This window comes from Pogona vitticeps, chromosome 12 (genome assembly GCF_051106095.1).
Source record: "Pogona vitticeps strain Pit_001003342236 chromosome 12, PviZW2.1, whole genome shotgun sequence".
Lineage (NCBI taxonomy): Eukaryota > Metazoa > Chordata > Lepidosauria > Squamata > Agamidae > Pogona > Pogona vitticeps.
In genome coordinates this window covers 15,952,337-15,965,880 of record NC_135794.1, presented here as the reverse complement: position 1 = coordinate 15,965,880, position 13,544 = coordinate 15,952,337, and the positions used below count along the sequence as shown (strand labels likewise).

Genomic DNA, 13,544 nt, shown 5'->3' with positions numbered 1-13,544 from the left:
TACTGGCTGCTTGATTAAAAAATAGTTCCCCACCCACAAAAACTTCCACTCCTCAACCTTCTAGTGAAATACGTTAAACCTTGCAAACCTAATTACGATCAAGAATGAAGCTTTTTATAAAATCTTTTCTCATTCGGGAGCTTTCTGTCTCCCTAAGAATGCACAGGTGTCTTTCCCTGGAAAGGGTTAAGTGGCGAGTCTACATCTGTTTTCTAAAACTCTCAAAGAGCAACTGCAAACAGCCTCTTGCTCTCTGCAGAGAAATGGAAGGAACCATAGGCGGCTCCCTTTTCCTCCCCTTCCCTCTGCTGAACAGCTGCTCGAAGTCTGAATCCGCTCCCAAGGGGTGTCTTCGGGGCTCAAGACCTTTTCAAGCTCCTCCCTTCTGGCGAAGGGTGAGAAAGTTCACAGCAACCAGCCGCACACTCACTGCTGGGTCCTATCCTATCTCAATGTCTCAGCCCACTGACAGCTGAGATCCAAAGCGATGTCTGCCTTTCCTCCTGTAACCTCCTCCCCTCCACACATCAGAACCATCTGCAGAACACAGAGGGATGCACAGGGATGCAGAGAGGAGGCCTGCCATCAACCACCACAGGGTGGGGTGTACAGGCGTATTTCTGGGCACTATCATGCTGTGCCACAGTTATCACTGGCCAGATTAGGACCCGCATACCTAATTTCAACCTCTCTGCTTGACTATGACATTATCTCTACAATCGCAACTAGATCATACAACTAACAACCACTAGAAACCAAGCTTACTTAAGAGGTACCATATTTTTCTGGATATAAGACGCCCCTATGTATAAGACGCCCTTCCATTTTTCTAACCCAAAATTAAGAAATCTAAGTGTGGCTTAGCAAGTGTAGGGGAAAAGGGATCAAAGCACTGCAGGATCGCTTTGATCCCTGCTTTCCCTTGCACTTGTTTTTTCTCTCCTCCACTTACTTCCATGTATAAGACGACCCTCAATTTTCAGTCTAAAGATTTTAGACAAAAGTATAGTCTTATACATGGAAAAATACAGTAAATGACACCTATTTACCCTAACAGGAGCTTGTCCTGAGCTGCACGTTGAAATGAGTTTGCTTCTGTTGGGCAACTGGCCGTTGGGAGGTAAACACAGGTTTCGTTTGCAAGCATTGAGCGCTCAGACTGCAACTCTGAAAGAATGACATGCCAGGAGGAAACACAGATGGTAATTGAAGGAAATGTGCTTTTCCCCTTGAGGGGCAATTTGTAGGGGTGGGTGAAGTTTAAGAGAGACTTTCTGAAGGAGGACAGATTATTGTCCATGAAGAGTTTTATTTTTAAATGTCTTCACATTTTTTTTTCTGCTGAAGAATAATTCACAACTCACTTGACAAAAGTAAAGCCTGGCTAGCCTATCTGAGACTAGTTCCAGATAGTGGCATGCCTGGTTCAAAGTTTCTCACCATTCTTTGCAAAAACTAACACAGTTTGCTTAGCTGTAAATTCTGATCCTTAGACGAAGATTTTCTCTTGCTGCTTACCAAGGAGTGTGGTTACATTAGGGGGAGAAATCTTAATTTGAATCAGGTTTAGCATGTTTTCTGCGGGTACCAATGATTTGACAGTGGCTTTCACGCAGAACCCATGTAAAATTCATGTGGATTCCTGAGGATCTACACCTTGGCTCAAGTGTTTCTGCGCCCATGCAAAGACATGCAACGAAAGACCCATGATTTCAGTGGTGTAGTGTGTGGGTGCAAAAGGGTCCTATGATTTGACAGTGGTTTGGGGCAGATCAAGTCTTGCAAGGCCCCCCCTTATGTCTTTGAAAATGTCTTGAAGGACGGGAAGGGGTCGGAAATGTTGAAGATGAATGGAGAAGAATGGGACATATTCACAGTCCATCCTGGATTGGTGTTCTTTGGAGCCAAAAAGGGCCAGAATATTTTCATGAGCCATGCACTGCTTTCTTTCTCCTTCCAGCCCCTACGCACTCTATCTCTCTGCCTCTTTTCCTACATGCTGCTTCTTTCTCTCTGCCTCACAGGGAACTGCAGGGGCATTCTTAAGGCGCAAGACAGAGCCTCCACTGCAAAGATATTAAAAGCCCATGGAGCCCCCTCAACACACACTTCAGCAAACTGAAGCCAATATACACAAGAAACACATCTACAGTACTATATACAGGATAAAGTATAAAGCTGAAATTCTTTTGTACAATTTTTGCCTGTTTTCTGTAATTCTTGTAGAATTGCAGAAAACACACAAAAATGACAGGAGACTGGAGCCCATGAGGTTTTCTTTCAAAAACGACATCTGGCCAACACTGGATACTCTAGGGGAGGGGGTGCAAGTACTATAACAGCCTTGCAGCTTAACGACAGGAAAAATATGTTCTTTGACATGTAGGATATAACATGCTGTTATTGGAGATGACACCAGGAGATTGCTGCTGGCAGAACTTCATTTATTCTGGCAGCCTTAATCACTTGCTGTGCTGATAGCCTGCCGAAATGTGTTTTTCTCCAACAAATATTTGTACAAGTTATGAGAAGCTGGGGTAGACTAACGGGCAAAAAGGATGGCTTTTTTTTGTTGTTGTTGTTCTCAAGAGGGAGCAAAGTGGTAAAATTAAAGGGAACATCTGGTAATGTTCCCACGATGGAAGGGATCCTACTCTAGAGTAACAAAGACAAAACACTCCAGCTCTTAACTGCAATTCCCAAAGCATCCCTCCTATTCATCCAAATTGCCTCTCTTGCAACAGGCGGGGTGGGCAGTATTAATCTTACCACAGGAACTCAACTTTCTGGTCTTTCGAAGTTTCTTCCTCTCATGAGATGCCCAACCTTCAGACGGGTGTACACTGGAGGGCCACATCTGCTCCTGTGTCCTGCCAAACCCCACCCCATCCAAATCTTGTTTTGCTAAAAAGACCTTTTTTTAAAAAATTACAAAAGCTTTCAGGGCACGTGGCAGGTGCAAAGACACTTATGAGTGATGCAAATTAAATATGCTTTCCTACTTTCTCTTACTTCATTCTGTAACACTGAGCAATTTTAACAAACAAACAAGTCTCCTTCTGTGAACAGGCGGGCAAAGCAATCGTTTCACACAGCGAAGTGTGTAAAATCTTACCCAAGCGCATTTCAGAAATCCCCAAGTGTATATGTTCTTAGCAATGAGGGCTAGAAACTTGACTTTAAAACATTACAGTGAATGCTGAGATTCTTACAAAGCTATGCTCTGCCTCACAATCCATACTCTATAGACATATATGCCAGCACATGCTACAGAGCCCACAACAAGCATGCGCCAGCATTAAGATCTATGGTTCACAGGGGAGAGTCTCCTGGAGGCTAGCTGAGTTGTGTTTTGCATCACAGTCATGGGGGAAAAAAGAGTGGGAACAGGAAGCCGGCCTGGAAGGGGAACTAAAGGGCCCAGTCTGGCTCTTCTTATCACAGTATTTCCTCCATGTGACAAGTTCTCCATTTCAGGACTCTGAAAAAGATCTGCTTGTAAAAAGCCCCAGATCCTTGTTCCAGTTTGGAATGCAGCTCCCCAAGGAGCGTCTGGAAATTTACACCATGAAGTCTGCCCAGCCTGAAACATCTGCCGCTCTCCCAACAACAACCCCAGTGGCCATTGCTACCCCCTTTCCTTGCTACCGACAAGCTAAGCAAACGCCTCTCTCCCTGACCTTCGAAGGAGACTCGCTGTGCTTTAAAAGAGCTTCCAACCAGAGAGAACCATCAGTCAACTTTACCCATCAATCTGTCCCCCCCCAAAAAAAAATATTTAAAAGAAGGCACTGAAAAAAAAAACAGAGAGAGCAGGGACTCCCTGTCGAAATCTACTCCATTTGAGGGCCAATACCTCAAAGCAGACATAAAGTGGGCCACTCGTAGTTTTTCTTGACAACCATTCAGCTCAATGGTTAAAGATAAGGGCTTCTCAGATTAAAGTAAGTACCACTGGGATGAAGTACGGTTGTGAACAGCGTTAGGGAAAGCTGCAGATTTGTACTATAACCATCAAAGTGCCCCAGCCAGAACTGCTAACCGTCACATGGGGCGAAACTGTGTCACTGGCCTCTCTCAATGGCCGCCCGCTGTTTAAAAACGCTCCCCTCTCTACTTAGGACAGATTCCTCATATTACAGGCACCAGAAAATGGCCGCCCTATGGAATATCATCGGTAGACGCTGAGGTATTTCGCCCATTGGAACGCACTGAGCGGTTTTTCCAGTTTTGCAGCCCAGGAAATCCTGCTGCCTGAGGCAGAGGACAAGGTCCCTTTTCCTGCCGCTGTCCTTCCACAGGCACACATGGTAAAGGAACCACGTCCTCCAGAATGCATGATGGCGGATGGCTGAAGAGTGGGGAGGCGCAGGCTGTAGGGCAGACCTATCGCTGAACTCCGGCCAGGAAGGAACGATCCGGGTGTACAGGAGGACAGGGCAGTGCGACTCTGACCGCTGTCCCCCCCCCCACCAGCTGCTGCCTGAGACAGTTGGCCCACTCTTCCTACTGGTAGGGCCGGCCTCATTTCTGACATCACTTGAACAGTGTGGGAAGGAGACAAGTTCGTTACTGGCAATGAAGCCCCTAATCCCCATATATGCAAAACCTCTGCCAAATCTCAGCCACTTCCTCAAAGCTAAAGGGGGGGGGTTTAAATTTTTGCCTTGTTTAACGTTTACAACAAAAATGGTTTTCCCACCACATGCCGCTTGCTGCCCCTGACCGCTTTGGAAATAAAGAAGCAAACAAAGGGATCAACCACCTGCCAGAGATGTCAAGATGTCAAGGATCTCAGGAGCCCCCTTGTTTAAAAAACAGAAAGAAAGAAAAGAAAGCCAAACAAAAGTATCCATCCTCTACAGATGAGTTCTGTCACCCACACAGCCCAGTTTGGCTGCCTTCTGACTGCTTCTTGGGCGAGGGGTAATGAGAGATTTATTCTCCTCAGAAAATAGAAATATGGGTTGGCAAATGTTTAAAACAGGAGTTTGTAAACCATGTTCCAAGGAAAACCTTTAGTATTTGTTTCTTTGTTGAGTTATTTAAAAAGTCTATATAGCTTGTGAACTGTTACAAGGGTTCCAAATAATAACCATCTCTGACATAACATTTGTTTCTCTAAAACTCAACAAATCCTCCTCTTTTTCCTCCTCCTTTGCTGCAGCTGCTTGCAGCAGCCATGCATGCTTAGGGACCGGCGACGCTGTAGTCCAGAAAAGTAACTTTTTCAACCCCTGGTGTGGCAGCTGACACAACTGCCGATCATCATTAGACACGGCTGCTTCATGTATTCCACAGTTAGCACAACAATTCTGGGTTTTTTAAATTGTTCGTATGAGGCAAAAACTGTTCAGACACAGGAAGCTTGCCGGTTTTCCAGTAAAACAACTGGAAGAGATCGACAGCAGCACAACCACAAGCCAAGCAGATTGAAAGAGGTCTGACAAAGACTTCATTCATCAGGCTTCTTAAAGGGAAAGGTTGTCGCTACACACCAGAAGCCACAAACGGATGGACAAGGACAGTCCCCTGAGGCGGCAGAGCCAACATGTATTTTTTTTTGGGGGGGGAGGCTTTCATTTAGGACAGAAGCAAATGCTGAATGTGTCCCTTGAAAGCAAAAAGATGGGAGTGTATTGGTAGATAATATATTAAAAGAGGAATGCAAGAGGGGAGCTGCTAGGGAGACTTAAACCAGGGAGGCTGGAAGCGGGGGCCAAATCCTAAATTTCGAAATACAAGTCTTAGGAGTCCTATGGACCGCATGGCTAGTAGCCACACTGGCTTGGGAATGATGGAAATGCAATCCAAATAAACCTAACTTTCCCAGCCTAATCTTTGCTGCTTTGCAGTACCACCTACATAACAACCCTAATTCATTTACAGTGGTGCCCCGCTTGACGATTACCTCGTTAGATGAGGAAATCGCTTAACGATTAAGTTTTTGCAATCGCTTTTTGCAATCAAGGCAAGTCACAAATCAGTTAAAACAACATAATAATGAACACGGTTAAAAACAAAAAAGCCAAAATATTTAAAAACAAACAGCAATGTTAAAAATGGCCATTTAAAAACACTTGAGAACATGCTCAGCTCAACTCAGTAAACACAGAATCCCCCATTTGTCTTAATCAACAAAACTTGTCTAAAAAGGAAAGTCTTGGCATAATGGTGGAAAGACAAGAGGGGGGGAGCCAACCTAGCCTCCAGCAAGGGTGCCTCCCACCGCCTAGGAGCAGCCCCTAAAAGCACCACTTTCGTGTCTGTGGGATGAACAGAAAGGGCTTCCCCAGAAGATCTTAAAAGCCGGGGATAAATTGAGATGGGAGGAGACAGCCCTTCAGACAACCTGGACCCAAGCCATACACGGCATCCTAGGTCATCTCATCACCAACCATCTGAATTGTACCTGGAAATGGACAGGGAGCCAGCAAAGCACATTGCAGCCCATAATTGTCTCTTTAATAACACATCAGGCTGAGTATGCTGTTCTTCGATGCCAGCAAGCACCCAGTGAAGCTGACTCATAATTAGAGGTAATGAATGTCTGTAGATTCAACCCAAATTGCTTCCCTAATGTAATTGGATCAATCAAAGGTGTGTTCCTGGAACCTACTGCTTATTATACTCCAAGCTGATGTATGAGCACCGGAAGAATTTCGCTGAATTCACACTGGCATTTAAAGAATAATACAGCCACCTCCAAAGGAAAACCTTGTAAGCACAGCATGTCTTGTGGTTTAAAAAACACAGGATACAAACCATTTACTAATCAGTATATACTACATTCTTATCACCCCTGACTTAGGCTCATGGAGCATTCTAAGCCCCTCAAAGTGATTTTTTAAAAAACTTCAAATCCTTGGGCTGAGGTTAAATCTGCCGCATTCATTTAAAGCTACCCAGATCTCTTCCTCCCTGCCTTTCAGTGCCTTTTCCACCGTTGATTGGAATTTTGTAAACTCCCGAGGGTTAAAGAGCTTGGATAGTTTGCTCATTTGTCAAATGTGACATAATTTGATGGCACTGTATTTTTTGTTCATTTTGCCGTTGTTCTGGTTTTTATATGTACAGCACCCAGAATAGTACCTTGCACTAATGGGGCAGTATATAAATCTCAGAAATGAATTAATGAATTAATAATACTATGTAACATTTTCATTGCTCTTCAGAACAATTCAAAGCATTCCACACGTTATCTCCCTCCCCCTTGCAAAAAGTAAGTCACTGCTATTACTCTTGTACTGCATTGTGTGATCAAATGAAGCTTACCGAAAGTAACTTGGCCACCAAAATTAGAACGGCGGATTTGGCCACTTCACTGCACCAAAGAAAATCATGAAAGTGTGACCCTGAAAATATTCAGCACCTGAAACCCGAGGCGGCACTTTGCTCTCTTATCTCCAACAGGGCCATAACTGTTATCACCATAAAACAAATTATCCAGGTAGGAAAAGGAAAACATCAGGCAATATGAATATGCAAAATACAGCTGGAAAACCTTACCTTTCCAAAGGCTGAGAATGGCACCAGAGCTGTAGCGTTTCCCGGCCGTGTTGGCTGCCACACAACGGTACACCCCAGCATCGCTTTCCTTCACATCTATGATTTGGAGGGCACCATTTGGGAGAACAATAAACCTAGGGAAACCAAAGGACACGAGGGAATCTTAAGTGCCATGCCAGGCTGGGCCAAGATTTCCATCTGTCCATAGCTCAGCACAAAGTCTCAGGGCATCGAAGACATGCATTAATGACTGTATAGTTCTTGAGCTGAATCCAAAATCAGAGATGGAGACACTTAATTCTACATCTCCCGAGATGAAACCTCGTATCACCACAATTCAAGCTGATGCTTCAACTTTTAATCTCCATTTTGAAATGTTAAGTGACTTTAGATTTTGTGGCTTTCTGTCTTCCTACCCAGTGTGGTGGACCCTGTGTGATGAACGAGTACTCTGGAGAATAGGGTTTGAATCTCCACTAAAAGCAAAGCAAAGCAAAGCGTGCTGCTTATATACTGCCCCATAGCACTTCAAGCACTCTCTGGGTGGTTTACAGTTTACAAGTTAATTATGCAGGCTACACATTGCCTCCCCCCAGCAAACTGGGTACTCATTTTACCGACCTCGGAAGGATAGAAGGCTGAGTCAACCTTGAGCCGGCTACCTGGGATTTGAACCCCAGGTCGTGAGCACAGTTTTGGCTGCAGTACAGCAGTTTAACCACTGCGCCACGACTTACCAAGAAGGTGCGGAAGTGGTGAAACCACTCTTCAAATATCTCACGTACCTTGGAAGCCCTATTAAGGTCACGTCACCCCAAGTCTATAATACTGATGGAAGACCTGAAAGGTTGCCAGTGTCAAAACACATATTATAGTGGTCCAATAAAGGTATTATCCTCCAACGCTGATAATACACCTGGAGTCACAGAACAGTTCGAAATATGGTGGGCCATTTGCACATTCAGGCTTCAATTAACTATGGAATTGTTACAGAAATGAATCTGAGTGACCAAACTGGCCCTGAAGACTGCAAGAAGCAAAATATCCAGGGACTCTACAAACAGGAGGGCACCTTAGAAGTAGGAACAAGGGGCTTGAATTTCTAGATTGTTGTTGATAATAATAACCAGCAGATACGCCCAGCTTTAAGGCATTTACACCAGGCATAGCTGGCCTGCTGAATAATACAAGGCGCATGAAGAAATTTTATTTCCATTTGTTCAAAACACAACATGAAGCATGTGAGTATTTTACAATTCTGTGGCCATAGAACTCAGCTCCCTGAGGATAAAAGAGAAAGAAGCAGGGAGAACGCTTCTACCCCTTCTTGGCCAGTATCAGGTTCATGCCAAAGTAACATATAGCTATGCCAGCATAAATGTGGGGTGTGTGAAGCCCAGCAACAAGGAATTATACCACCCAATTGTACAACTGGTCACAGATCCCCAGCACAACTTATTCTGTGCTGCAACAGTGGAAATGTTTTGTGTTACTTCCATCTTGGCTGTAACACAACTACCATAGGTACAACCTCACATTGCACACATGTAATTGCGCAGCAGGATCTTGGACTTTGTTTGACAGTGTGTGGGTAATGACAACTGAAATGTAATGGCAAGAAGTGTTGGAGAATAGTATTTTCAGTGTTCAGGAGAAAGAGCCTGTGCAATCTTCACTATCATTATCAGAAGTAGGATGAAGTAGTAAGAAGAGTTACTGGACTAAATTGAACAAACAAGAGGAATTAAGCAAATTTCTATTTAATGTATACAGATCACAACACACTACCCTTCTATGAGCATACAGTATACACAGCACTATCTACTATGAATCAATTTGATCGGATGACCCTGGAGCTTAAGACTCAAGACTTAAGAAAACAATAATTTTCCCTGCTCACCCTCTCCAAAAATTAATTCGTATTTTCTTCCCCTACAGGGCTCTACTACTTCATCAAATGAAGCAAATCAGTCCTACAAGAACATCTGCAACACATCTCTATAAACAGGCCAACATAGTTAACACACACAAACATCTTTCTTCAGCTGTAATACTAGGATCCCATACGTACCTACTCAAAGGTCCCCTTGAATTCAACGTGATTTACTTCCTCACACAAGTATAGAGTCGCAGCCTGAATTTAGAATCAAGATCTGATTGTGACTGGGCCATTGCACAAGAGTCATTCCAAAGCCTCTGAGAAGCCAATTTCATAATATACCCAGCATGCTGTCATAATGAGAGTACTCACATCTAAAATACTGTATGCTTCAATCATTGCCTAAGTTGCCATATATTTCCTGACCAGCCCTCTTTAGCTGGCAACCAGCCTCTCCTTCAAAAGTCATGTTTCAGAGCCATTTTGTTGTTCAGCCTGACACAATACAAACCTCAGAGCCACCTTATTCTCATGGTGAGAAGCATCCCGGTTCCTTTTCTGCTTTTTAAATTTGTAAACCGCCCAGAATAAGACCTTTCGTCTAGGTGGATGGGATAGAAACCTAATAAATAAATAAATACAATTTCCGGGAGCAACATCTTCTACAGCTGTGCTCACAGCGGACCATCTTAATTCTAACTGTCTCCTAAGACCGTCCACTCCTGCCTTACAAGAAAGAAACAACACTCAACCTGGTCGTCCCCAGTTCTTTCAGGAGCTCACATAAGATGCAAGTGAGTTACAGCTCTGTGTCGAACCCAGGGCTGGCACACGGAATGTTGTCTGGATGAAACCGATGGTATAAAGTGCTTCGCTGAACCTGATTTGCCATAGCAGGCTAAGGAATTCTCAGAGTTCGGAAATGACACGTTAATATAAATGTGTCCTTAAAATAATTTCAATTTATTTAATTTAAATAATTTAATTTAAAATAATTCAAATGTGTCCTTAAAATAATTTATTTTGATGCTGAAAGAAGACATTTAAAAAATAATGTTAATGAGAGTTTTACTCTCATAAATAACAGGTTTTGGCATGTTCTCCTGCAGAAGGCACATGTCATTCTGGACTCTTCCTTCCCCAAAGGAAAAGGGTGAAAGGAAAATGAGATTTATATTCAGTATCCCAACCGTGACCCTATAAATGCTTTTGGATTGTAACTGCCAAAGACTTAGTTAACACAGGAAAAAGTTTACATTGAAGTCTCAAGATTTCTGGGAGTTATAGTCCAATACCACCAGATATCCCAGGGCTGGTATCCATTACTTTATTTTAAACAAAACAAAACAAAACAAAAACCTTGACTACTCTCTTTTACATTCCTTGAGCATAACATCATAAAAAGCTAAAACTGAAAGCACAGTCTTAGTTGAGGTGATATTGAGTCTCCCTATTTTGTCTTTCAGGTGGCTACTGCAGAATGGTGCCTTGGCACTAATGGGAGCAGGAAATAAACAAACAAACAAATAAATAAATATTGAGTTCAACAAGACTGTCCCGCAACTGGGGGGGGGGAGGGACTGAGAGGAAGCTGAGGAGATATATAACGAATAAAAACAGCACAAGGAGCAAAGAAACAGCGTAGGGGGTGAAGAGAGTCCCAGAGAAAAGATGCATAACAAAAATGGTCTAGTGAAGGATGGGAAATCTTGGCTTTCCAGTTCTTTAAGACTACCAACCCCTGAATCCTGTGCCACTGGCTATGTCGGTTGGAGCTTCTGAGAAGCTAACGACGTGGAGGGCCAAAGACTGGAGGCCCAGCGACCACTCCTGGGCTATTGGTGTGAGGAGGCAAAGAGAACAAGGGGCTAGCATTTGAAAAGGGCTGCAGTCCTATGACCAGGTTGGTGTACTTAGCAGATGCCTACCAAGGGCTATTACTAAGCAAAAGGCTATTACTGAATTCGTCCTTTAGAAACAGGTTTAATCTTTGCACATTCAGTCCCTGGAATCACCTTTCAATCACCTGTGCTGGAATCATCTATGTACCAAAATATCAGAATGGGGGAATGCAAACAACCTGGGGCTAATCCTTAAAGCCTTATAGTTGATATAGTCTCCCTGGCATACCCGCATTTGCATTCCTTCTTTGTTCTGTTTTTGTTCTATCTTCCCCTTTCAATTTTTATATAATTCGTTTTTTTAATATTGTAAGCTCCCCTGGGTCATCCTGAAGAGAAAGGCAGGGTATAAATATTTTAAATAAATAATAGTAATTGATAAAAAAATTTAACTTACCTGGGTTCTGAAGGTAAGGCTACACCATCCTTCTCCCAGGAGATGGTGGGAGGGGGCAACCCCTCAATCTGACACTCAAAGCGGGCCATGCCATTTTCCTCCACAGTCTGGGACTTGGGGTGTTGCAAAAATTGAGACAAACCTGAGGGTCAGGAGGTAAAGGGTGGCAATTAAAGGCAGCTCAGAGAAACAAAGAGAAAGAAGAGATTTTTAGCTCCTTGCCATTTATTTTCCTGGAGAAATACCTCTACTGATTTTTCTCAACGTTCATGGGGGTACCCCAGGAACGTTCTACAACCAGCGAGAAGAAAAACACTAAAGGTGCCAGTCATGCTACTTACTTATCACAATGGGCATATAGCCATGGGTGCCAGCAAGCAATACCAGAGGGGTCTCGACTTACGAACGTCCCTACTTACGAAAATTTCGAGTTACGAAAAGCTCCGGCTGCAAAATTTTGCTTCGACTTGTGGCTGGAGCTTCCAGTTACAAACAGAAAAGGCGGGGAATTCAAACCGTTGGTGGCAAAGAGGTTGCTTCTTCGCCCCAACGGTTAGGAAAAGGGAGGCTCAGCCTCCTGAGTTTCCAACACCACCCTGACCTCCGCGCTGGGTGCCAGGTTCCTGGGCGTCCAAACCCCCTCCACTGCCCTCTGCCTCCTGTCCCCTGGGATTTTTATTTATTTATTTATTTATTGGCCAGAACGGATTAATCGGTTTTCAATGCATTCCTATGGGAAATGGTGCTTCGACTTACGAAATTTTTGAGTTATGGCCACCGGTCCAAAACGGATTAATTTCGGAAGTTGAGGCACCACTGTGTTTTGTATTTAAAAAGAGTGTGGAGTGTGGACCAAAGAAGCCTGGTTCTGAATCTTGGTCTGATAATCTGATCAGTCAGAAAACAGCTGGCTATTGATTAGTCAAAATCTGGTCATGGGGGGGGGTTAAAAACAAGCCTGGGGGGTGCTCCCTCCTCTTTTCTGCCCTATTATGGCCATTATAGGTAAAAGCAAAATAGAAATAAAAAGTTAAAAGAAAAAGACGAAAACACAGTGGCACCTAAAAAATGAACTTTTATTTTTTATTTTTATGTGAGCTTTCGTGGACAAGTCCACTTCAGACTGATGAAGTCTTTAAAGGGCTACCACATTTTTTGTCTTTATTTTTCTTTTTTTATTTCTGTTTTGCTTTTACCTACTGCACAGACTAACACGGCTACCTGTTCTATGATGACAACTATTCCGGCCAGTCTTCCTTTTTTTGTAAACACTGGGTGGGAAAAAAATCCAAGGAGGACCCAAAGGTAACAGAAACAGGGCAGGTGTCTTGCTACCTTCCCCGCTACCTTTCTCCGCCCCAATCCTGTGGCTCTCCAAACTGCAGTAGCTGACTAGGGTCCTTACACAGCAGTAGCCGGAGATTGCCAGACCACAGCACTTGCAATCCAGGACGAGGTATGATCCCGCCTGCCTGCACACAGTTTCTCTGGTGAAAGGCAGCCTTACGCCCCATTTGCTGTGAGAGGTATTTCCCTTGGATCCGTCCTGCGCTCACTCACACAGAATGCTAAATGGAGCACACAAAGAACTCACAGCCAAAACAACCCAGCAGGTGATCTTTATTCATCCCAACGGGCATGTTTTCCTCTCCTCATTCAAAGACTGCATCAGGATGGAAAGCTCATCAGGAACACTTCCAGCTCACGGCTTGCCTTTTTTTCTTTTCTTTTTTGCACCACAAATGAATAATAAGCATCCACATTGCCCTTTTTTTTTCCAGAAGGTTAGCAAAGGGATAACCCCCCAAATCACTTTTAGCAAGGGAAGATCTAGATCTTGTGGACCAGGGTGATAATG

At 43.7% G+C, this 13,544-nt stretch overlaps 1 protein-coding gene across 6 annotated transcripts in view; it reads right to left on the bottom strand.

Annotated features, from left to right (window-relative positions):
- Nucleotides 1-13,544, bottom strand: part of IGDCC4 (immunoglobulin superfamily DCC subclass member 4) — a 92,021-nt gene that overhangs the window by 40,115 nt on the left and 38,362 nt on the right. For all 6 annotated transcript variants that reach the window (XR_013538905.1, XR_013538904.1, XR_013538906.1 and 3 more), the window contains 2 exons: nt 11,687-11,828; nt 7,510-7,643 (listed from right to left, as the gene is read on the bottom strand). Coding sequence is in view for 3 of the 6 variants with exons in the window: in XM_072982129.2 (XP_072838230.2) it covers nt 7,510-7,643; nt 11,687-11,828 (276 nt within the window). In the remaining 3 variants the exon portion in view is untranslated. The remainder of the gene's footprint in view (nt 1-7,509; nt 7,644-11,686; nt 11,829-13,544) is intronic.